Genomic DNA, 26,247 nt, shown 5'->3' with positions numbered 1-26,247 from the left:
GTGATCTATAGGTTCAGAATCTTGCCTTGACTTACGCAGCATCACATAGCCTTTATATTTTCAAAGGCAGGACTTGAACCTAGAGATCTTCCTGGCTTTGAGGCTGCTTCTCATTATTTTAACAACAACAAAAGAAAACAAAACTCTTGACTTGCTCAAAGTCACATTGATAGATAAAATAAAGTAGTAATGAACCTCTCGGTCTCTTTCCCTTCTTACTGAATTTCTTGAGAAATAAGGGCTGCCTTCCTGAGGGAAGGGAATATCAGTTGTCAGTCTCCTAGCCAATATCTGGACCCATTCAGCTGCAAGGTCAAGAGTACCCGTAATGATAATGATACACACTAGGGCCAGGAAACACATCCTGTTTGCTCTGGTCCACACACAAACCACCTTCCTTACTGCCCATAACTCTTGGCTTTGGTCAGTTGAGGATTTTATTTTATACTACCTCACAGTTTTCTGTTTTACATGTATAAATCTTACCTCCCCAGAGAAACTCTGTGAAATCAAAGTCTTCATCATAAACTAAATTTAATATGCCTCAATGCACCCAGTAGAATGGATGGTCTTTGGGGCAAAGACTCTCCCTTTTCTATTTGTAGCCCCAGAGCCCAGCCAGTGCCTGGCATGTAATAGGCACTGAGTAAGTGCTTTTGGATTGATTCACTGAATAAGTCCCCTTTGGACAGTGGGTTGTACATTTTTAAATGTGTTGATCTCAAACTGATACTTCAGGGAGGGAGCTTAAACTGAGGGCTTCCACCTGAGAGGAGAGAAGAAGTATTAAATTTGGGTCTGTTTACCTCACTGGCCATATAGGTGTACAGGACTTTGCCTTTGATGACAAACCAAAGCGTCTTCCAGTGCCGCTTGCCTTTCTTACGTCTGCTCAGGTAGCCGCTGATCGCAGAACCCTCTCCAGAGGCTGCCACCTGTCAGGGTTAAAGCATACAAGTCATGGTACCCGCTGGCTAGGGACATTTTCCCATTTATTATATATGAAGAATGGAATACATGTGACTCAAATTCAGGGAGGAAAAATAATACAAAAGAATGACTTGAAGTCAGATACTTTGAATAAGGCCTAAAGATTCATTAAGAACACCAGACTGCAAAATAAGGAGCTGAACAACTCAAAACACAGACTACTAGAGAATTATATTCAGGAAATCCATACGGGTCAACATTGGTCTTTTTCCATAAATGTGCTGCCCCCTTGTGGCAAAGAAATTTTCTTCAACCTAGAGGACCAGTCTTGACTAATGCTGTAACTTACATACGTGTACTCATGTCTTCCATACTTTTAAAGGAAACCATATTTCTACTGTCTAAATATGAACTCAAAGTTTTATGGCTCTTAGATGAGATTTTCTTGGGGGCATTTATCCAGCTAAGTTTAAATGGGATGCTTAGGAATCGCAATGTTAGAGCTAGAAAAGGGGTTTAGAAGTCATGTACTCCAACCCTCTCATTTGTCAGATGTGGAAACACAGAAAGTTGAAGTGGTTTGTCCATGGTTATATAGCAAGTTAATGGCAGAACTAGTTCCAACATCAAGGTATCTTTTCATTACACCAACTAGGTCAGTGCTTTCATCCATAACTGACGGTGTCTCCGTTTTGGGAAAGAAAGAATCAATAAACAAACTTCCTATATACCTCAGAAGAAAAACTGTGATACCAACTTCCTCTCCTCTAACTCTGCTCCCCTCCCCAGCCCCAACCAAAATCTCTTAGTGCTGTAAGTTGAATTTTTCTTTGTCTGCTTTTTCTGAAACTTTCTTCATGGAATAAGCCACAATAAATGGGACTTTTGGAGACTTTAAATAGCCCATGCCAATGGCCTGGGAAAGTAAGGCGTTCAACTTTCCTTTACTATTTTGGGTGACATTCCTACAAGGTCCTTCACAAGACATCTATCTTGATGTTCATATAGAAGGACCTGCCAGAAAGAATTAAGAGGGTGAATGGTTCAGTGATGCTAATGTATCTTTATCACTGGACCTTTATTGATCCTGTCAAATACATGGTAACTGAATGATAGGTGATGGCCTTTGGCTAATAAGCAATGTTCTGATGTAGGACACCAAGCTAACGTAGTTTATGACCTGGATTAGATTCAGAGTAGCCCTTTCTAAAAATTCCTAATGATTCTTCGCGTTACAGAATTGTGGTACTAAAAGGGACTCCCCCAAAATGCACTAATCCCAAGATTACCAATTTCTTTTGCACTAAAGACTGCCAGTGAAGTTCAGTTATAGGTTCACCAATACCTCTAGATGCCATTGGATGGTGTAGGCTATAGGTGGGGGAGAAAGAAGGAGCAGAAGACTGAAAAGGGAGAAACTGAATGTCACAGGACTTGAGATCACTTTTTTTTTTTTTTGCAAAGGCTGTGTTTCCCTTATCATCCATTTCCCTACATCTTGGTTAGCTTTAACTCAACCTCAGAAGCCAAATTTGTACTACAGATAGGGAGGCTCCATAACCCCTTTCCATGGCCTCTTCAGCCCGGAAGTCCTTTTTCCCTTTTAGAATCAAGTCTTTTCAGTTTCAGTCAAAAAGTATATTGCAAGGGAAGGTTAGGATGAGTTGAGGAAAGGTCTAAGGAATCAGGGTTGAACAAGCATGATAGTTATATGGATTATTTTCTGTCTGATATCTCCTTCAATGCTATCCCATAAAAGTTGTCATGATAACAAATGATAAAGATGCCAGCAGCATTTTTTTAAATCACCGTACACATATAGACCTCCCTGACAATGATTCTCACTGCCCTTTGCTAGACAGCCTTGGTCCTACCTCTGTGAGAGCTGAAGGGATTTTCTTTTGTTTCTTGAAGGCTGAGGGATTAATGCTGTGGAAGACAGAAGAGAAAGCACCGCTGGAAAACCTGGGTGATGACATGGGGAAGCTCATGCTCACTGGCCGCTCTGTGAACAAAAAAGGAGGCAAAGGGAAGAAAAAAGAAGTTAACTGAGAAATGTGTTCCAGATGATAGAAATGAACAGGGCATCTAGGCCAAGGAGAGCAGGGCTTTGACTTTTTCCAATGCTCACAGCTACCAAACAATTCTTTGCGATGTTTCCTTTAGCTGCTGACTAGCTTTTGGGTTCATCACTTCCATTACCTTTCAACAGCAGTGGGATATCCCCCCCTCTTTTCTTCAGTTCTGCATAGCAGCCATCACAGACTTTGGCCAGTCGGTCCTTGAGGTACTTTAGAGGATACTTATTTCTTGAACAATTTCGACAAACTATCTGCAATAACAGAAGATGGGAGACTCATAGCATTATAGGACTTTAAAGCTTGGAGGAGCCTCAGAGGTAATTTAGATCAGGGGTTATTAACCTGGAATCCATCAACTTGTTTTTTAAAGTATTTCAATAACTGTATTTCAGTACCTTTGGTTTCCTTTGTAGCCCTCTGTATTTTATTTTATGCATTTTAGAACATTATTCTGAGAAGGGGTCCACAGGCTTCATCAGATACCCAAAGGGGTTTAGGACCTTTTATCTGGATAGCACAAGTCCCTCATTTGTACATGAGGAAACTAGTGCAAATACATATAAATATATACATATATGTATATATGTGCATACATATACATACATATACTATCCATGTACATACATACTAGCTACATCACACACTATGTATATATACATATGTGTGTGTATGTGTGTGTGTGTGTATATGTGTGTGTGTGTGTGTGTGTATATATATATATATATGTTTATATATCTCTGAAAGTGACCTTCCCATGGTCAAACAAGCAGTAAAGTTAAAAAGTTAAAAATAACTAAGGAAAGAAAACAGGCCCTCGGACTTTAAATCTTTCTCTTTCCATTTCTATACTCAAACCTCTACCATGGAAGCCTTGTCTTGTTGACTCATGGTTACAGTTTGGAAAAGGAAAGTGCCCCACACCCTCTCTGCCAATCCATGCCTTTCCCCTCCAAAACTATCCTTCCTCAGTCCCCCTTCCCCTCCAACCATGTAGAAGTTTTCTGACCTCAAGGGTTAAGTGGGTTTCCTTCAGGGTTTCCCTGACCCAGGCTAAAATAGCTTCTACAAATACTGTCTAGTTAGCTCTATCCTTCTCAGACAAGTCATAGACCCTTGTCTTCCTGTTCAGATGGCAGGGCCAAGCCTAGAAGCTGACCAAATTACCTTTCCACAAGCATGACAGTGATGGCGTCTCAGGGTGAGGGAGAAGTCACAGCCACAATTCATACACATCATTACGTGGGACACAGGCACCAAGGTAGGAGGCCTCTCGCCCAGGCAGATGCCTAGCCTTTCTCGGATCTATAGCAGGGGATAGAGAGTTAAAAAAAAAAAGCCCTATTCTCAGACCCAGGGTCCTGCATTCCCCTCATTCCCTTTCCTTCTTCCCATTCACCATGTAGATCTCAAAGAAGTCTTAGCCTTTTACTTGTTTCTGAACTGGGAACTAGGACTTCCTGACCCATCTGGAAATCCTTTCCAACTAGAAATCAGGCTTCCTAGATCTTTCTTGTGATTCCCATGGCCCTGTGGTCCCTAGCATGGGCCAAGCACTTCCTGCTGGAGGGTAGTTAAAGCAGCCTAAACCCTGGGCCCTGAAGCCTTAACCTTCTTTGCTCACTAACCCTAGCTGGAATAGGGGAATGAACATGGAACTGAGAGTTAGAAGACCTGGTCTAGTCCTGATTGCAGCTGGCTAGGTGATCTTGAACAAAGCATTTCCTTCCTTGGGCCTGTCTAATCTGTACAATGTAGGAGATGAATCAGATGACCTCTAAGGTCTCTCTTGGCTCTGAGATCCCCTGACCCTAACCTAAGATTAAGACAAATAGCTACAATGTCCCCAAGGTCCCATATGGGGGCAGAGGTGGGGCATCTTATGTTGCTGGGGGAACTAACTACCTTGGAATTGCCTGGGTGCCTTGGTTGCTATTGGGTGGAAGGGAAAGAAAAATGCTGCTTCTTTTCCCTAGTAATAGACAATAATAAAGACTAGGGATGGTCATTAGCATCAGCATCACTAACTAGGGTGGGATAAGGGCTGGCCATCAGACAACAACATTCAACTCAACAAACATTTGTTTATTTGAACACCAATTATGCCCCAGGCACTGTGCTGGGCACTGGGGATACCGAGGCAGAAGTGAACCGGCTTCTCTCCTCACAAAACTTTTGTGAGGCACATACGCCAGTGAGGAAAGGGCTTTATAAACATTGTCACTATATAAATGTGAACTCTAATAGTTATTCTTGAGTGTGTGGCAGGAGACTGCTGTGATGTGTCCTGGGATGTACACCTTATAGAATCAGAGTCTTAGAAGCTATAACAGACCTTAGAAACATTCTAATCCACCCAATTGATGTTACACAAGAAGAAACTAGGGTCTATAGTGGGCCAGAGTGATTCAACCAAGGTCACATGGTTAGATAATGGTAGAGTGGGGCATTCGACTGGTAGTCTCCAATGCCTCATTATCCTTTCTAGGGATGATCCTGCCAAGAAGACGGCATGCCATCATAATGTCGTGGCCTGAGGCTGCTCTCCTACAGCAGCATTCTCCACTGCCCTGTTCGGCTTCCTGCTCACCTCAACGCTGTTATGGAAGGCAGCTAGCGTGTGCATTTTGTAGTCCTCTGGCAGAGCTCTGCTGAGGCAGCTGTACCATTCATCCCTCTCTGAGCACGAGCTGTGGACACAAACAGAGGGGGAAAGGAGGAGCTGTTAGTTCCGGCGGCAACAGCTGTGTTCCTGAGGCTCAGCCAGGGGTCCTAGCAGAGTCCGACTTCCTCTTGCCCTGTGATCCTGAATGAGTCACTCTTAAGGAAGTGACTTTTTTTTAAACAAAGGTAGAGTACTTGGCTACTTCCATTGTAGATTTGAGGGGTCCTTGGCCCCCGTCTCCAAAAACAATTCTCATGATTGTCATGGTACCTGAAATTTCACCATTAAAGCTTCATTCATAGGGTATCATTGTATTTATAACTGGATGAGACCTTAGAGATAATTTACTTCAGCAACATCATTTTACAGGTAAGAAAACTGAGGCCCAGTGGAGTAATTGTCTATGGTGATTCTTTTGGGTCCTAGATGAGTCTTCCAGGATATTCAAAGAAATTACTGCTTTTGACTTTGCAAAGGAAAATACCACAAGTCATTTTGAGGTAACATCTTAATAGGGATGAGCCTCATGAGAGCACCAACTCCCATGGATTCAATTATCATCTCTGTGCTCATGATTCTCAGATCTACTTATCCAGCCCTAACCTCCATAATCGCATTTCTAACTGCCTATTAGCTATCTCGAAGACGGCCCATACATATGTTAAACTCAACATGTCCAAAATTGAAATCATTGATCTTTCCCTCTAAGGTCTCCCCTCTTCTCAAATTTCCGAATAATGTTGAGAATACCACTATCTTCCTGATCACTCGGGTTTGAAACCTAGACATCAGCCTCAACTACACTGTCTCACAGCCCTCCCCCTTTTCAATCTATTGCCAAATCTTGATTCTACCTTTGAAACATCTCTAATATATGCCCCTCCTCTGACATTAGTGCAGACCTTCATCACTTCAGACCTAGACTATTGCAATATCCTTCTGATTGTTCTCTCTGCCTCAAGTCTCTCCCTATTCCAGTCCATCCTCCCCTTAAGCATAAGTCTGACCATGCCACTCTCATTCTATAAACTCCTATGGCTCCCTGTCATCTTCAGGATAAAATATAAAATCCTATGTCTTGTTTTTTAAAGCCCTCTATAACCTGGGTCCTCTCCTACATTTCCAGTTGTTTTATATCTGATTCTGTGATCCAGTGACACTCCCCTCCTTACTGTTCCTTGGATTTTCATATTGGCTGTCCCCCATGCCTGGAATTCTCTTCCTCTTCATCTCTACTTCCCGGCCTCCCCGGCTTCCTTCAAAACCCAACTAAAATCCTGCCTTCTACAAGAAGCCTTTCCTGATTTCCCCCTTAAAGCTCTATTGATTTTCTCCAATTTATCCTGTATATATTTTGTTTTTACATAGTTGTTTGTATACTGGTCTCCTCCATGGTGCTGTGAATCCTTGAGATCAGGGACTATCTTTTGCCTTTCTTTGTAAGTTCAGTGATTAGCACAGTTCCTGGCATATAGTAGTCACTTAATAGGTGCCTGTTGACTGACTAGCTATTAGGAAAAGGTCACAGGGAGGAAGAGGAAGAGGAAGAGGAGGAGGCAGGGTAAGAAGAGAGGTCTGTTGACAGGGGAGGTAGGAGAATTCCATAAACAAACCCCTTCTGACTTCACGATTTTCCTATTTGGACTCCCTAAAACTTGTCTTTTGGTGGAGTCATACCGCTCATATCATTAAAAGTTTTGGAAGCGATCATTACAAGTTTGGACGCTGTTTCTACCTGCATGTGAGCTTCCCTGAGAAGGTGGCCCTGTTTAAGAGGGTACTATGCTTGGGGAAGAATCATGAAGGGATGGAGGTCTTTTCTTGTCCACTAGATGGAGGTCTCTCCCTGTTTCGAGGGCTTCAAACACTGTTTCTCTGAACTTAACCGCTCTGGGCTCCTAAGAAGACCCTTATGTAAAACCTCAACTATTCAGTAGCTAGGGGCCTTCAAGGGCCTACACAGTGAGACCTTGGCTGAGAAAATCCTAACAGAGTTGGAAGATTTTAGAACTATTTGGTTTTTTAAAACTTTTTAATAAAGAATGTTTTTTTTTTCCCCATGGCTTCAAAATTTTGGGAAATGTTTACATTTCTTAGAACTTTTCACTCTCCCATACCTTGCAGACAGCATCAAGCAGGACTCAGCTGACTCTATCTTCAGTGCATATGGGACTTTTTCCATCACAGGACGGCTGACCTGGAAAACCAAAAGCTCTTGTGTAAAGGCTGGAGGTGGGGGATGGCATCTTGAGTATAATAACCCACTATCCTCACCCTCTTGGCTGGGTGTTCATCCGCAGGGACCCCCAGGAGGTTTAAGACTTTTAAACTCAGTCACACAGTTAGTTTCAAGGCCCTGATCCTGCTTCTGCCATTACTAAGCTGTATGACCTTGTATCAGTCACCTAATCACTTTTGGGCATATTTTCCCAGCTGTAAAAGACAAAAGTTAGACTTGATGATTTCCAGGGTCCCTGGAAGAAACTTCCAAGGTCATCTAGCATAGCCTCCTTATTTTAAAAGTTCTGTGTTTAGGTTGGCCATTTGGTAGGGAAAAAGGAAAATAATGTTGATGATGACAACTCTCTCTCCCTCCCCTTTGCAAAAGTCATTTGTGGTGCCCTGTGTCATTTGGCTGCTCCTCTTCCCCTAAGGCTTTGGCAAAATTAATCAGGCTCCACCCACTATGAGGCTTTCTGGTCCAAGCTTGACTGAGTCTTCTTTTCCAAGGAGTGTCCAACACTGAAACTAACCCTTAGCCCCCAGAAAATTCTCTAGAGGGAGGCAAACTCCCACCTAAGGAAATTGCCTAAGCCCACTCCACCTACCACGAGCACAAGTTTAGAAATTCCAAAAGAAGAAAGACCTGTTGTGCCTGTGACCCACACCTAGCCACGCAAGTACTCAGACCCACGATCCTCCTTCAGTGCATAGCTCAGCTGCTGCCTCCTAGGTAAAGCCTTTCCTGATCACCCCAATTACTGCCATTTTCTCCTTCTTTCAGTTACTTAGTATTACTTTGAGTATACTTTGTATTTGTTTCTTTGTGTACATCCTGACCCTATCCCTCCAAGAGAAGATAAGCTCCATGAGGGCAGGAATTTTCTTTTTTTGTTTCTTTGTTTCTTCCTTCCTTCCTTCCTTCTTTCCTTCCTTCCTTCCTTCCTTTCTTTCTCTTTCCCTCCCACTTTCCCCGCTCCCTTCCTCTCTCTTTCTTTCTTCCTCTCTCTCCCCTTCCTTCATTCTATCCCTTTTTTTGATATTTCAGGCTCTTAGTGCAATACCTTGGACATAATACGCACTTAATAGTTGTTAGCTGAATTGAAACAACACTGCCTTTTTTCCGCACTCCAGCCATTCTGTCTGCCACAAAGACTGGGTTATCTTTCCTCAATTGTTTTTTAGTTCCCAAGTTCCCATCACAGCACCACCACCAGGCCTTCATCACCTCATACTGAGGAGACAAAAGTCTCCTAATAGATCTCCCTACCAGCAGACTATCCCCCTTCAATCCTTCTTATACGCCCCTTCTGGATTACTCTTCCTAGAACACTGTTTCCATTGTACCATTCCCCTGCTCAAGAACTTCAAATGCGTGCAAGATAAAGACCAGTCCTCAGTCTGGCATTCAAGGCTTTCCACAATCTGCCTTTCCAGGTCTATTTCATACTGTTCCAGCCAGACCTGTCTCCCTCCACTTTTCTCCATCACTTCCTGCTCATTCTTACTTCCGTGGGTTTGTTCACACCGGTATCTGCATCCAGAATGCCCACTGACCTCTCCCCCACTTATGCAAATATTCCCCATTTTTCAAGACCCAGATCAGGATCATGTGATCCAGGAAGCCTTCCTTGATGACCCTCCCCCACACTAATCTCTTCATTTTTTGCACTTAAGTAAGAATGATGATAATGATGCTGATAGCTAGCATTTCTATAGCACTTTAAGGTTTGCGAAGCACTTTACACATATCTCATTTGATTCTTACAACCCCATCTTACAGATGAGGAAACTGAGGCAGGCAGAGTAGCGACTTGACCAGAGTCATACAGGTAGTGAAGTATCTGAGGCTGTCCCCACACTCCAACAATTCAGCAATCACTTATTAAGCACCTGCTGTCTTTAAGGCGCCAGAGAAACAAAAGTAAAGTGAAAAATAGCCCCAAAGAGACTTCAATGGGCTTACATTCTACTGGGGGATAAAACATGTAAGCTGAAACAGAAGGGTGTGTGTGTGTGTGTGTGTATGTGTGTGTGTGTGTGTGTGTGTGTGTTTTAGGGAGGGTGTACTAACCCCTAGAGGTGTCAGGAACGACTACCATATAGTATGTTACACGTGAGCTAGCCCTTGAAGGAAGAAGCTAGGGGTTCTAGGGTGCAAAGGTGAGAAAGGAATGCATTCCAAGTATGGGGGCACAGCTAAGCGAAAGTGTGGAGGTAGGAAATAGAATGTGGAGTTTAGGGAACTACACTTAGGTAAATTTGCCTGGATGGTACAATAAGCCTGGACGGGCAGGCTGCAGCCAGATTGTAAAGGGCTTTATATCAATCAAACATTATCATCATCAAACAAAAGTTATCGTAGGGGTAAGATCTTATTTTCACATTTAGACTGGAAGCTCCTCGAGGGCAAATGGCAGGTGTCCTCCTGTCATCTCTTTCCAGTGCCTGGCCGAGCAGGAGATGGGTTCTTAATGAATACCCTTGAGTTGAATTTACCCTCATGCTGGACACGGCCAGTGTGTTCTTCAGCCGGTATTTACCATCCTTCTGGGGGAATGTATAAAGAAGGACATCACTCATCTAGAAAAAGGAAAAAAAAAACAGATCAGTAGTTTTCCTGCCATAGATTTGCAGTTTGCTAAGGGGAAGGGAGATTCGAAGCTTCTGGGAGGGAGCTGGAGGTATGGCGAAAGTGAGTCTTCCTGCTTCCCTAGGAGTCTCTACAGTGAGTCCGGAAAGATACCAGCCCACAGCTCATCCCCCTAGATCATAGGGGCAGAGATCCAGAGCTCCCTAGGGTCCACCTGGTCCAATGCCCTCATTTGGTAGATGAGGAAACAGATACAGAGAAGTGACATGATTGTCCAAATTCACACAACTAGTTGGTATCTTAGGCGGGATTCAAACCCGGGTCCTGCCCTTTATTTATTCTTCTATGCTGCTGAAAAGAGGGAGGTACCCGGAGAGTTCTCTTTAGGAGAGTTGGGTTTCTTGGGATTTGGGCAAGTTTAATGAAACATTGTCACCTCAGAACCTTTCCTTCTAAAGACAATTTGTTGCTTCTATCAGAAAGTGGAGGAATTTGATTACCCGTTCAGTTGGTGCCCCAGAGGTGCCAGTGGAAACTGGTCTTGGAGGCAGCAGTATGGCAGAAGAAACATGGGCTCATAGAATAATGGGAATACAGTTATCTCTTCCACATAACCACTTTTCCCACTGTAGTTTCAGTATATCGCAGATTGGCATCAGAAATTAAATGGGAAATTCGGGGGAGTTTTGCAGACGGTGCAGACGATGTGCGAAGGCCAGCAGATAACAGAATAAAAGTTTAGAATCTCAGAAATGCGTAAAATATATGTATAGTATAGTATTGTATAATATTAACATATTTTATCTTTTAATACCATAACAATTCAGACTTCTTCTCTAGCATAAAAGGAGGGCCAAAAAATTTACCTGGATTTTCCACATCACAGGGGTGCCACCCCTCTGTGATATGGAAGGGATAACATATATTTTAAGCTCCAAGGACCCTTTACAAATGAGGTAACTGTGGCTCAGAGAATTAAGTAACTTGACCAAGGTCACACAGTAGTAACAGATGGGACTGGGGTTTGAACCCAAGTTCTCTGACTCTAAGTCTACCTTTCTTCCCACTGACCCCATGCGTTGATCATAGGATGTAGAGCCTAGAAGGGACCTTAGACCTCATCTAATCTGGTTTAATGCCATCGTTTTATAGTGAAATGATTCAGGATCTTAGGGAAAGAGCCTTCTAAGATCATCTATTTCCACTCCATTTCACAGAGGACAAAGTAGAGACTCAAAGAGTTAAAGGAGTTTTTCTAGGGCTCATATAGGTAATAAGGGATAGAGTCAATATTTGAGCATAGGTACTCTGACTCCAAACCTAGTGCTCTTTCCCATTACACCGTGGCCAAGCTAAAAGGCAAGAGACCTAAATTCCAGACCTGGCTCTGTCATTAACTTTCCACGGCAAGTGACTTTCCTTCCACCAGACTCAGTTTCCTTTTCTGTAATAGGAGGAGTTTGGTGATCTCTAGGGCTCCTTCCATCTGTAATATCCCATGACTATGAGTGTGGGGTATTTGCCCATGTTCAGTTCTTCAAAATTCCCAATTCAGTGGGAAAACCAGCTGCCCTGGAGTGATGGACAGCACTCAGGGCTTATTCTAAGCCATCAAGGGAGAAAGGAAAGGCGCAGATCCTGGCTGCCATCAGCTGCTTCCCAGAATGCCCTGCTGAGTTTGCAGCCTCCAAAGCTGATTTTTTAATTTATCAAGAATGGGCATATTTTCATCTCTCTCCCTCCCATTTTTTTTAACCTGCCCCCAGCGCACAGCGCTGCCATGGTAACTGTGATTAGCATCCCAGGATTTTATTAAATGTTCAGTGTGGCTTTGTTTGCTAATTGCTAGTGGAGAGGTGCTTTTTACTTTCCTCCTTTCTCTGAACCACACACAAAGGGGAAAATGAACCTCTAATCTCCAGCAGCTGAGGGCCTGTCCTGTGACTTGGTGATCAGGAAGAGAAGAGGAATGGTGATTTCCCACAATAACAAGACACCGGTGGGTAGCCTGGCTGGCCCCTGTGTCCACAGGCATGTTTCTGATGATGGGCCCGAGGTCCTTTTCTCCAGTATGTCCCCTGGGCCATCACTCACCTGAGACTTTGGGCCCCTCCTGATTACCTGTAAGTTTTGCATTTATAATTTCTCCAACAGGGGCATTAGACAGGAGGGGAAAAACACACCTGTTTTCTTAAAAAGCATTTTTATCCCATTATATCAGAGCTGGCAGAGACCTGAGAGATGAGCTAGTGCAATCTGATCACTTCAGAGGGGCAAGGAAAGCAAGGCCCAGATTGTGGCAGCACAGTGGATTGGGAGAGAGAGAGACCTGCTTTCCAATCCTGGCACTGCTCTTTATTGCATGACCTCAGGCTCATCGTGTCCTGGCTCTGGTCCATTTCCTTCTTTGTCAAAATGAGGGGGTCGGAATAGGTGCTCTCCAAGGCCCTATCCAGCTCTAAATACCATGACCCATTAGTATCTTGGAGGTGAAATAATTTACTAAAAGTCATGAAGCTAGTTAGTGACAGCTCAGAGACTCAAACCTGGATTCCAGATCCATTCAATGAAATTCAACATACATTTATTTTGTCCTGTGCTTTTTAAGAAAGGAAGCATTAGAATTGGAGGTGAAGAGGTGCTAAGTAGTGATAAAGTAGATAAATCACTGGGCCTGGAGTCAGAAAAGACCAGAGTTCAAATCCAGCCTTAGACACTAGTTATATGAACTTGGGGCAAATCACTTAATCTCTGCCTCAACTTCCTCAAATATAAAATGGAGATAACGATAGCCCTTATTTCCTAGGGTTATTGTAAGGATCAAAGGAGATGATATTTGTGAGTCACATAGCGTAGTGCCTAACGCATAATAGGCCCTTAAAAAATGCTCGTTTCCTTCCTTCTTTTAAGATACTACAGTCATTTTCTCACAGGAACCAGAATGGCTCCCCCTTGTCTATGATACTAAGTCCAAATTCTTTATCCTGGCGTTCCAGACCCTTCATAATAGCATCTCAGACTCTTTCCAAACTCTACTCCCTCTTCTCCTCAACTCAAACTCTAAGCTTAAACCAGCCTGGTTGTTTTATTCCTCTGTATTTTTATGCCCACAATTTCACCTTCTTGGAATAACCTTTTTCTGCCTAGTCACAATCTCTAAGATCCAGTTAAAGAAGGGCCTCCTCCAAGCAGCATTCTCTGACCACCCCAGATCTCAGGAATCTCTCTTTCCTCTTGTCTCCTAGACCCCTTTTCTGTCACCCTCAACTGTCCTGTTGCCACGTCCTCTCGTTTTATTTTCTTTCATGACCCAGCTCCAGAGTACTACAACAGGTATATTACATATTACTCCCCTTCATGAATTCTATGGTCCAGACAAACAGCAATAACTGTTCCTCCAAAATGGACATTTCCATTTCCTTTCTCTCCCATGCCTGGAAGGCACTTACTCCTCATCTCTGCCTCTGAGAATTCCTAGCCTCCTCCAAAGTTCAGCTCCAAAGATGCCGCTTCCATGGGGTCTTTCCTGAAACTCCTCTGGCTACTTCTCACCAAAACCCCCCAAAAATGTTTTAATATTTATTATATCTAATTATGCACACATGTTGTTTCTCCATTAGAATATAAGTTCCTTGAAGGCAAACACTGTTTCATTTTTGTTTTTGTGTCACCACCATCTAGCTTAGTGCCTGGCACATAGTAGGCATTTAGGTTTGTTGGCTGACCGTCTTTGGTATGGGTCTTGTTTTCCCACCTGGACTGTAACCTCCTTGAAGATAAAGACTGTGTCTAATTTGGATTTCAGGGAACACTGTAGGCACTTAGAAATACTTGCAGTAAAACTTGTAGGGAAAGACTAAATTTGATGTGAATTCTTAGCCTTTAATAGTTAGCCCAGCCTCTCTCTTTGGTTCTCAGATCTTTTCCAAGCCCTTCTCCCTACAATTTAATAATATTCTCAGTTTTACAATGAGGTTCCTCTGTCTGCAACACCCACCCACACTAAAGCCTGAGCTGTATGGTTGTCTCATTTCTACTTCCCCCAAACCTAGAAAGGGACTCCCAGCTGCCCACCAAAGGCTGCCTGTCCCCTTTATTTCTCACTGCATGACAGCAGGTTCTGTAGAGGCATTCTTGGAAGGCTGAGATCAGAGAGAGTGCCTCCGTGGGGGCCTCCCGTGGGTGTGTAGGAATAGAGGGATGGTGAGTGGGAGGGGGTGTGGGTGAGTGGGAGGGGGTGCGGCTGAGTTAGCCCAGTCTGTGCAAAAGCCTTCAGTGGAGCCAAGATGTCAGGGGAAAGTGGGCCAGCCAAACACCAGAAACATCCTGGCAGGAAGCCCCAAATTCAACAATATCACTGGCCAAGGGAAGCCTGATGACTCTAAGGTTTGACAAAGGTCACTCACACACCCATATAACAACTCAGACACACACACACACACACACACACACACACACCCCCCAAAACACTCCTTTATAACCCCAAACTAGCTTAAAGTGGGTCCAAAACCATTCAGATCCTTCCCGTTTTTTTATACTTTTTTTAGTGGTGGTGGTGGGGAAGCAATCAGGGTTAAGCAACTTGGCCAGGGTTATACAGCTAGTTAGTGCCTGAGGCTGGATTTAAACTCAAGTCCTCCTGACTCCAGGGCCCGTTCTCTATCCACTGTGTCACCTCGATGCCCTAGATTCTTTCTTTGTTCATTCAGATCTGTAGTACTACCTCACCCCTCTCCCCTTTAGCTATCTGGCAGCCTCAATTATCTGGAACTCAACTGAGAACCAAGAAGAGGGGCCAAAATGACATATAGGCAGTAAAAGTCTTGCACGTTAGAAATAATAATAATAATAATAATAATAATAATAATTGTCATGATAGTGCTTTAAAATTTGCATACCACTTTGCATACAATAACCCATTTGAGCTCATTAACAACACAGACATTACTATTCTCATTTTACCTATGAGCAAACTGAGACTCTGAGGGGTTAAATGTCATGCCCATAGTAACATAAGTGGTGGTATAATCCATAGAGGGCTGGATTTGGGTTTAAGGAAGACTTGGGTTCGAAGCTTATTTCAGATACTTATTATCTGTCTGACCCTGGACAAGTCTCTTAATCTGTCTTACCTCAGTTTCCTTATCTGTCAAATGAAGGATGTTGGACTCGATGGCCTCTAAGTTCCCTTCCAACTCTACATCTACAACCCCATGACTCCCTATCCAGTACGCCTTTATGTTCTCAGGAGAATCCCATCAGGCCCTATTGAATCTTACTTTATTGTGAGAATCCAGCAATCTGGATATTTGGTTCAGCCGAGAGCAGATGAAAAGCAGAAAAGGAAGGAGGACGGACAAAAGCAGGCATGTTGATGGCAAGTGAGGAGAGAGGAGATGCTGGTTTGTGTCCTCTGTTTAAGAAGGTGGGAAAGCACATCCCACATTTGACAAAGGCCATCCTGAGGGCACTGAGGGCAAATCCCTCCTTGTACTAAGGACATTAGGTTAAAATAAACTCCAAAGACAACCTTTTAAAGGAAAAGAAAGCTCAATTGAGGAGAAGTGGAAAGAGTGGAAAGATGGGGAAGGACAGTATTGTTTCCTCTTTGTGGGCAATGGCTTTCCTATCACTCTCTTTTATCATACCATGTAGATTGCCACCCCCCCCCCCATTCTCCCTCTGGGGAGGCCCAGCTGACAATTGTCCCTGGAAAGGCAGATCTTCAGGGGATCTTGGAAGTCATTCAGCTCCACATTCATTTTATAGATAAGAAAATGGAGACTCAGAACTGTTACAGTGACTTCCCTAAGGTCACAGAGCAAGTGTGGCAGGACCCAGACTTTGATGCAAATCCTTTGACTCTCCATCCTGTGTGGTTTCTACCAACCCAGAGGGATTCAATGAAACGAATACTGGGTTTGGAATCAGAGGACCTGTGTTCAAATCCCAGTGGTGTGTGACCTTGGACAAATAACTTCTTTCTGGCTCTCAGTTTCCTCATCTGTAAAAGGAGAGAGTAGGGCTAGAGGACACCTGAGGTCCCCTGTAGCTCTAAATCTGGGTTTCTATGACCTTTCCCCACCAGACCTTCCTTCCATGTCAGCTTTTCTCCTTTGTCTTTGGCAGGTGTTGGGGGAGGTTTTTCAGAGGATGCTCATATTGGATTAGCCTGTGACTTCCCAGACAAACAAGGCAGTCAGTTCTAGACAAGGGGCTATAATTAATTCAGGTCATGCCTTTAGGAGAGAGGCAGCTGCCACTGCAGTTCTCTCACTCTGGTGCCTTTCAATGGTTACCTATCCTTCTGCCCCAGAGTTAAATCTTCCAGAGGTCAGCCTGCTTCAAATGGACCCTATCCTTGAATCTCCCTCCATCTTCTCTCCCCGCCTCCACCCAATGCAGATCATAGGGTTGTAATTCTTCATGTCTCTTGATCTTTTCCTAGCATGGAGGCTTACCTAAGCTTATTAAAAGTTTATTTATTTTTCTGTTGACTTTATCCTTTAACTATTACATTGTTCCACTGCTGACATGTAGTAGAACAGCACCAGGGAAAAGAGAAAGAAGTATTTTAAACTGAGTTGTTTTTTTGTTTTGTTTTTGGCAAGCAAAGCACTGACTGGGGGCTCAGAGCTAAACAAGAGGTATTGATCCATTTAAAAATATTTCCAGTATGCATATAAAAAAATCCCTAGATTTATTTAGGCAATGAATAAGTCAGGGGGCTATTGGGGAGAAGGGAGAGGACCATGACTAGTGAGCTGGGCTGGTATTTTAGGTGAGCCTTTGTTGTTTTCCTTTCCTTTTTCCCCAGTCTTAGTTCAGAGAGGAAAACCCCTCCCAGAGGTGTGGCATTTAGACCGTGGCTGGAGAGATAGTCATAACCAAGATAGAAGGAGTTCCACCCATACCAGAGTAGGGCCAAGTAAGAGGGAGTAGCAACCCTGCTTACCCAAACACCAAACCACCATGCTACCGCACCGTAGTACAACTGGAGTGGGGGGAGGGGGCTCTTGTCTCTTGGAGTTCTGATGGTCTATGATTCCTATGAAAACGTGGCTAATCCTGGGAAGAAGGTGCAACCTTAACTCTCTTCTCTAGAGACATCTTGGGGGGCTCAGAATAGCTTCCAAAAGCAAGTTCCTACAAAAATGGGACGCAGGATAGATGCTTGTAGAAAAAAAAAGAAGGCATTGAACATTAGGAGCTTGGAGGAGCCTTAGTACATAGAATATTAAAGCCAAGAGGAACCTTGGAAATCATTTAGTCATAGACCATAGTATCATAGACCTACAATCTTCTCAGCTAGGCATTAAAAGTCTGTTGCCTTTTTAGGATTATTGGACATTATTCCCCTTCTCTATTTCCTGGCCACAACAACCCACATGTGGTGCCTCCAACTTGACACCCATCCTCCTCTGCTGTGGCTCTGGATAAATTGTTCCCATGCCCAGGAGGGACTCCTGGAATCCCTAGCTTCCTTCTTGCCTTTCTTGGTATTCCTATAGTGGTCAATGCTTCCTCCTTCAAATAAGCCTGTGTATACATATGTGTGTTTGCATGTTGTATCTCTGCTCCCCTCTCCATCCCTCAACCATTGGAATGTAAGCTCCTTAGAGGGCCGAGATTATGTTTGATTTTATCTTTGTGTCCCTAGTACCCAACACAAATGCTTCACACAGTAGATAATTATTGGATCAGCTAGCTAGCCCAAGGCCATATAAATGGCAGAGTTGGGAATATAACCCAGGTCTCCTGAATGCCAATACAATGTCTCTCACTACTATACCATTCTGCTTCCTCTAGCAGTGGGGAAAGGAGGCTGGAAAGGGAGGTGAGAGGATTTCAGAGACAATCTTTTCTGACTAGATAAGTCTATCAAATCTATCTTTCCCATTGTACTGGGGGCTCCTTGAGGGCAAGGGCCAAGTTGTTTGCCTTTATTTGTACCCCAGCACTTAGCACAGTGCCTGGCACATAGTAGGCACTTAGTATATTCTAGTTGGTGGGTCGACTGGCCCCACCATTCCAGATTCTTACCAAGAACAGATGCCGAGGGTGTCTGGACTTTCCTGTCACTTTCATCAAGGTCCCTTCTTTCAGGAATTCCTGCAAAGAATAATCCGGTGTTAGCACTTCCTTGTAGTCAACCACTCAGTCCCCACTCTGTCCCAGTCATGTGCCAGAAGACTTGTCAAGCAAGGGGAGGGGAGCAAACCTTTATCCCAAATTAGCCGCATCTCACTGCACATAGGAATGGGGCCAGGATGGCATTAGTGGTCCTGGGAAGGGACCACTGAAAGAGAGCTGCACTTGCCTCACCCTCAAAGGACTATTGCCACGTTCAGATGCTAGGGCTGTACAAGGTTGGACAGGGCCAGCCTTCAAGACTTGGTCCAAGGAGTAGCTCTGAGACTTGCTACCTGTATGACCTTAGGCAAGCTGCTGAACCTCAGTGGGTCTCAGTTTCCTCCTCTGTAAAAGACTAGACAGCTTCTAAGGTTTCTTTTGGCTCTAAATCTATGATTCTAAGTCCCACCTTCTCCATGGATCCTTCATTGATCACCTAACCCTCAGTGATCTCATGGCATGCAATGCGTATATACTGTTTACGTGGCACTTAAGTCTCCTATGGCCAGATTGCATTATTATTAGTAATAATGGCATAACTATTATTGTCAATATTATTAACAATAATAATTCACATCATATAGTGCTTTAAAATTTACAAAGTACCTTTCCCCATAAGAACACTAAGAGGCAGTTAAAATTTTACCCCCTTTTTACAAATAGGAAAATGGAGGCTCAGAGAGAAGAAGCCATTTGCTCTGGGTCACCCAATGTAAGAGCAGAATTTTTCTCCCATAAGACCACTAGCTCCTGGAGGGCAGGGACCCTGTAGGTTCCTCTCATACTATGTAAGTTCCTTGAGCTCTGGGACAATTTAATTTTTGCCTTTTCATCATCACACCCAGCATAGTACCTGGCATATAGTTGGTGCTTAGTAAATGCTTGTTGATAAGATGCTGGGTATCCAGCAGGCACTCAGGAAGGATCGGCAGAGGGCAAGGCTATCTTTCCTACAGGCTGAACCTGGCACTTGGTATATGTGTATTTGTTTGCCCTGCTCTTGGCAAATGTCACTTGACATAAAGCGATGCGGTTCTGGCTATGGGCCACTGCCCAGATCATAAATTCCTCTTCTTCTCTGAATGGAGCCTCAGAATGAAAGATAGCAAGTAAAGGCAACTAAGTGGTGCAGTGAATCGAGGGCTGAGCCTGAAGATGGGAGTTCAAATCCAGCCTCGGATACTAGCTATGTGACCCTGGGCAAGTCACTTAAGTGCTGTCTGTCTCAGTTTCTTCAGCTGTAAAATTGAAATAATGATATAGCTCCTATCTCCCAGGAGTGTTGTAAGGACCAAATGAGATAAGATTTGTAAAGTGCTTAGTACAGTGCCTGGCACACACAGTAGGCATTTAATAAATGCTTAGGAAATAAACCTTCCTTCCTTCCTTTCTCCCTTCCTTCCTTCCTTCCTTCCTTCCTTCCTTCTTTCCTTCCTTCCTTTCTCTATTTCTTCCTTTCTTCCTTTTTTCTCTTTCTCTCCTTCCTTTTTTCTTTCTTTCTCTCCTTACTTCCTTTTTCTCCCTCCCTCTTTTCTTTCATCTCTCTCTTCTTTCTTTTTCTCTCTTTCTTTCTTTCTTTCTTTCTTTCTTTCTTTCTTTCTTTCTTTCTTTCTTTCTTTCTTTCCTTCTTCCTTCTTTCTCTCTCCCTCCCTCCCCCACCTTCCTCCCTCCTTCCTTCTTTTTCTCTCTCCTTTCCTTCCCTTCTTCCTTCTTTCTCTGTCTCTCTTTCCTTTTCTTCCTTCTCTCCTCCTTTCCTTCCTTCTTTTTCTTTCTTTTTCTCCTTCTTTCTTCCTTCTCTGTCTCTCTCTGTCTCTCCCCCCTTCCTTCCCTCCCTCCTTCCTTCTTTCTCTCCTTTCCTTCCCCCTTCCTTCCCTCCTTCCTTCCTTCCTTCCTTCCTTCCTTCCTTCCTTCCTTCCTTCCTTCCTCCCAAAGGGCAGTGAATGAGTACATCAGATCTTAAGATCATAGATCTAGAACCGGAAGGAACCTCAGAAGCAGTGTATTGTAACTCCCTCCTTCTAAAGATGAGGAAGCTGAGGCTTCAGGGATGTGATGTGAGCTGTCCAAGGTCCCACAGGTGGCTGAGCTGATTCTGTGCAGAATCAGGTTCACAAAGCTAGGTCTTCTGACCAGATCCAGGGCTCTTTCAGCTCACTCCTACTGGGTCCTAACTAAGCCAAAGTGCTGGTTTTGATTTGGGAAAAAGGCTCAGAAAAAGAATAAGTGTTAGTTCCAAATATAACCCTGCCAGCACCCTCTTCTATTTTCTCTCTCAGCTTCTTTTCCTTAATTGGCAATAGTATGGAAATGACATTGTTTGTAGTTGTTTGTCAATAGAGTTTTATGTTCACTATTCACAATATTAAAACCAGGTGGATTTCTTTCTCTTAAAAATAAATTAAAAAAAATTTTAAACTTAAGTGCAGCTCTCAGGAGACCTCTTTTTTTTGGCCAGGGACCTTCCATGGGGGTGGGGGTGGGGTGAGGAAACGTTCCCCTTCTTTTCCTGCTAAAGCCCACTGATTTTCTCTTCCTCAAGAGGAGGGGTGACTCTTGTGAACTCTGAGGCAAAAATACACATCTACTCCTTTAAAAATGGAGAGCTGCCCACAGGGCATGGATGCTTCTTCCTATGGAAACATGACGCATGACCATGGGTACCAGCCCTAACCCTGGGGAATAAGGCAAGCCACCAGCCCAAGCCCTTTGCCCTCAGCTTCTGGCCCTGGGCCAGGTAGAACAAGAGGTCCTGGCCTCTCCCTCCTCCCCAGGCCCAGAGCCCAGCCCAGCCTGGACCAGTAAACACCACCTGTAGCCAGGCTGGGCTGAGGTCTCACCCTGCACTAATCCAAAATAAAACTGGCCCCTAAACAATGGCCTTATCAGGGGCCTCACCCACTGTGCTTACCCTTCCTGGCTGGAGGAGGTTGTTCTGGCCTCTGACGCTGTGCTCAATGTGGACCAACTTCTGTAGGTTTTCCTGAGGGCGAGACAGGAGCAGAGGATTAAAATGGGTCAGAGAGATTAGGGGAAGGAGAAGGGGAAGCCTGATTTTTTTCGTGTTCATTTTTTTCTAAACTCATATACGCATCCAACCAACACTTATTGAGAACCCACAAGCATTCTGGGCATAACTGGGGAGAAAGAGATGGTTAAGACATGGTCCCTGCCCTTGTGGAGATCACAGTCTAGGGGAGGATAAGACTTGTACATAATTAAGCATAATACAATTAAGTAGATAACTAATGGCCTGGGGGAACTGTAAGCACTGTTCTGGGGGAGGAGGAGTCCACAGAAGGAGAGAGATTACTTTCAGCTGGAAGAAATTGGAGGTTTCTCCAAGGAGTTGCTATTTGAATTAGAATGGTAGGATTGGTAGGCTTTTCCCAGGCAGAGATGGGGGTGGAGCAGGGAGGCCTTTCCAGGAAGGACTAACAGTATGAGCAGAGGTATTGCTGTTGGAAAGGGGTTGGGGCATAGGTATTTGGGAATGGTGAGTTGGTACCACCCTCCAGGTAGGGCCAAGTCAGGCCCTGGACTGCAAGTCTGCCAACCCTCCTGGGCTGTTGGACTGCCAACACACCAAACAAACTGTGGGATGGAGAGACTACTCAGATATGGGTCATCAATGGTAGCATGAGATTGACCAATGGGTAGGCACAGGATGGAGAGCTTGGCACCCTCTATGGTACCTGGTCCAATCTTCCAAAAATCTCAAGCCCAACCTCCTGGCCAAAGGCCGTGGGAAGAGATGGAAACACACAGAAAAAGAGAAAGACAATGACACAGAGAGGGGCAAAGACAGGGGCACAGAGATGAAGACAGAAACAGAAAAAGGCTAGAAGGAGTAGATGTAGAAACATAGAGAAATGTACAGGAATCAAGATATAGCTATCTCTATAGATATGCACATATCTATAGAAAGAGAGAGATACATGGAGACAGAGACACAGAAACAGAGACAGAGAGAGACACAGAGACAGAGTAAAAGAGACAGAGATAGAGAAAGGGAGAGAATAAGAGAGAAAAAGAGAGAGGGAAAGAGAGACCCACAGATTCATTTATCTCTCAAATATTGACTAATATTGAGAATTAGGAGTTGCTTGTTTGCTTCCTGTTTGACCTCTGGTAGGTCACTTGGCCTCACTGACCCTCAGTTTCTTACCTATAAAATGAAATAGCTGTACTAAATTATCTCAAAATCTTTCAGTTGTAAATCATATTAATCTAAATACCCACTGCAGGTAAAATACTGTGTCAGTCACTGGGGTAGAGACAAAGTTTAGATTAAACATGGTCCCTGCCCTCACAAAGCTTACGATCTAGTAGAGGAAGAAGGTACAAATACAGGCAAGGACATTAAAGACATATAAACCATGATACTATTTGAGGTATAAGGGAGGATATTGTTAATAACAGAAGAGATCAAGAAAGGCTTCCTGAATGATGTAGCATCATATTTGGGCTTTAAAGAATGAAATCAAGGCTTTGTGGAAAGAATACTGTATTTGCAGTGAGAGGATTGGGTTCGCAAATCCCAGGTCTGGTACCTGTGTGACCTTAGCTAATCAATCACTTAATCTCTCTGGGCTTCAGTGTTCTCACTATAATATGAATGTTGGCCAACTTGACTTCTAAGATCTCTTTCAGCTCTAAATATATTATCTTATGACACTACATGTGAGAAAGGACATTCCGTGTATTAAAAAACATCTGGGAAAAGGGCTAGAGATGGGAAAGCATAGGGCATATTTAGGGGACAGTCAAATTCAAATGGAATATAGGGTATATGGAGAACAGTATGAGACAAAGATGTAAAGGTAGGGTACTGCTAAGTTAATGTGGACTTTGGATGTCAGAGAAAGAAGCATGAACTTTATTAGGTAAGGCAGTAGGGAGCCACTGAAGACTTTTTAGCAGAAGAATGACAATAACCAGGTAAATGAAGAAAGATTGTTTTAGAAGAGGCCTTAAGGGTGTGTGTTTTGCAGTGGAGGGAGAGAGTGGATGCAGTAATACCCGTTTATTGTAAAGTCCAGGGGAGCAGTAGTGAGGGTGGTGGCATTGAGAAGAAAGCAAAGTGGATCCATATGAGAGATGAGATAGAGGGGCAATAGATATAATCTGGTAATTGATCCCCACAGGTGTTAGTGCTCACCCTTTCTTCAAATTAACTTGAATTTATTTATATGTTGAGGCAACTCCAAGACTAGAAATTGCAAAGAAGATGCCAACTTGTGTTAGTAGAGGGAGCTTGCTCACCTGGGAGTTCATTATATTAAAAGAATTGCCTAGAAGAGGCAAGAGGGAAGGAGAGCAAGGGAAAAGTAAAAGCGTTAGCCTCTGTGAAAGGAAAGAAGAAGAGGAGAGAGGGTAGGTGACCACGTTTGAGAAGTTCTGAAGCACGAAGGAGTGGGTCTGGAGACATGAAGCAGTAAGGTGGGTATGACAACATTTGGATAGTGGGAAAAAGGAAGAAAGCCCCTTAGAAGCCCGTGGAATTATTACTGGGTGAAGGAAAGTCACACCAGTATTGGCAGGTCCACTGGCTTAAGGCTGCCCTAGTGATAAAACATGGTGCCAGGTGACACAGAGCATGGGTCCCCTCAAGGTCCCCACCAAGTCCAATTTCTTAAGGAAACCAGGAGGCTAGAGGGAGAACCCAAGAGCTGTAAGCTTACGGGCCTCCTCCTCCTCCTCCTCCTCCCCTTTGGCCAACTAGGCATTCCACATGTGGATTCTGTTTCTTTCCTTCCCTCTTCCATTGTGTTCCCCTCAGCCCCGCTCCTCCCATCCCCTGCCTTCCCAATCTCCCCTGCTTGGGAAGCTGACATAAAGGGAAGAGGGATTCTATAACTCAAGAAGCTACGTAAGAGCTTGGCTAATAGGACACAGATGCTCCAGGCCTGGCAACACGAGCACAGAGTAATGCTGGATTGGTGTCCTTCTCCAAGAAACACCAAGAAGGTCATGTCATTACCCAAAATGCACCACTGCTGAAGACAGGTGTAGCAGCCAGTGCCTCTCAGAATTCCACAGACTCCCCATGTTTGCAATGCAATTTCTATTTTCCTCACAACAGCCTATTACAGACAAGAAACTGAAGCTCAGAGATGGCTTGTATTTGTGGCATAATTGGAGCCTCAACTCAGGTTTCCTGACTCCAAGTTCAGTGATTTTTCTATTACACCACTGTGCCTACTTTGCCTGATTGATGGGAGTAATTAATGGGGGACATTTCAGGGTGGATGAATGGGAAGGGTAACATTGGAGGAGGTAGATGGGATGCATAGTGTGGAGACAGGTGAGTGTCCTGCACATTATGGTGGCATCTTTACACTTACACACACACACACACACACACACACACACACACACACACACTTCTCTCTCTGTCTCTCTCTTCCTTCCTTGTCTCCATCTCTATTTCTCTTTCCCAACTCTCTCTGTCTCTGTCCATCTGTCTCTCCCTGCTTCTCTCACAGTCACATACACATAAAAATAGCTGGACTTTATAGAGGGTACCCCAAAAGTCTTAGTGCAGTTATAAGCTTTAATAACTAGGAGTATAAATGTTACGAACTTACAAAAAAAACCCTATTATTTGAATGTTTGAGTATTTAAATTCCCTTTATACTTATTTGGTTATGAGGATTTTGAATAACAGACTTTTAATTTTAATTTTTCACAAGACACAGCCATGTGCCATTACACAGTGTATGTAGGACAGCTTCTGGATGACACTTTCTCAGATTGGTGGCTTGGGAGATGAGGTCCACTTGTAGACTTTTTCTTGTGGGGTCATATCACAACAGTAAAACCCCGATTCTTTGGATGATCTTAACATTAAGATTCCAAATGCAATCCTTTCAGGTAATGAGTGGTAGCCGATCAAAGTTTTAGCAAAGTTTGAAAACTGACTAGTGCAGTGTATAGCACAAAGAGTGAAATTAGGTTGAATTTTAATAAGAAACATACTAATATGTAAAATTTAAATAATTAACTTTTCAATTTTTTGTAAGTTTGTAGCATGTATATTTCTGAAGTTATTAACGCTTCAAACTACACCAAGACTTTTGGGACACCCTGATTCACAAAGTGCCATACACAGCACATTAGACCTCATTTGCTACTCAGAGCAGCCCTCTGAGATGGGTGCTGTTGTCACTTCTCTTTCACAAGTGAGGGGAAGGAGGCTCAGAGAGGCCTTGGCCAAGGTCAAAGCTAGTGAGTGTTCTAAGGTAAGATTCAAACCCAGTTCTTAGGCTCCTGGAGCTAAAGCTATCAGAGGTGATCTAGTCCTACTGCCTCATTTTACGAATGAGGAAACTGAAACTTAGGGAGGTGATGCATTTGTCAAAGATCACACAGGCACAAAGCATCAGAAGTGGATTGGAACTCAGGGCCACCGACTGTTTTCTTCACTGCACCATGATGCCTCTCCTGACTGTCACTCCACTGCTCTATCCACTAACCCCTGCTACCTCATCTACGGAGACAGGAGACCCTGCCTCCTGGACCCTGTCTGTGGTCAGGAGCATACAATTTCTTCTTGGGAGAAGCTATTGAAGGTTTGGTGTGAGCAGCCCCACAGGTATAAGCAGTGGTTAAACACTGTTTACCATCTC

The 26,247-nt window shown here is 43.8% G+C and overlaps 1 protein-coding gene across 1 annotated transcript in view; it reads right to left on the bottom strand.

The window, feature by feature from the left end:
• The window catches only part of FGD5 (FYVE, RhoGEF and PH domain containing 5), a 191,109-nt gene that overhangs the window by 5,684 nt on the left and 159,178 nt on the right, over positions 1–26,247 (bottom strand). The window contains exons 11-19 of the mRNA XM_036738174.1: positions 21,528–21,599; positions 18,530–18,598; positions 10,393–10,476; positions 7,791–7,870; positions 5,599–5,698; positions 4,176–4,313; positions 3,133–3,262; positions 2,805–2,935; positions 807–935 (exon numbers count right to left, since the gene is read on the bottom strand). Of these exons, the coding sequence (XP_036594069.1) occupies positions 807–935; positions 2,805–2,935; positions 3,133–3,262; positions 4,176–4,313; positions 5,599–5,698; positions 7,791–7,870; positions 10,393–10,476; positions 18,530–18,598; positions 21,528–21,599 (933 nt within the window). The remainder of the gene's footprint in view (positions 1–806; positions 936–2,804; positions 2,936–3,132; positions 3,263–4,175; positions 4,314–5,598; positions 5,699–7,790; positions 7,871–10,392; positions 10,477–18,529; positions 18,599–21,527; positions 21,600–26,247) is intronic.

Source organism: Trichosurus vulpecula, chromosome 9, assembly GCF_011100635.1.
Source record: "Trichosurus vulpecula isolate mTriVul1 chromosome 9, mTriVul1.pri, whole genome shotgun sequence".
NCBI classification, from domain to species: Eukaryota; Metazoa; Chordata; class Mammalia; order Diprotodontia; family Phalangeridae; genus Trichosurus; species Trichosurus vulpecula.
This window is presented reverse-complemented; position numbering and strand designations above follow the sequence as displayed.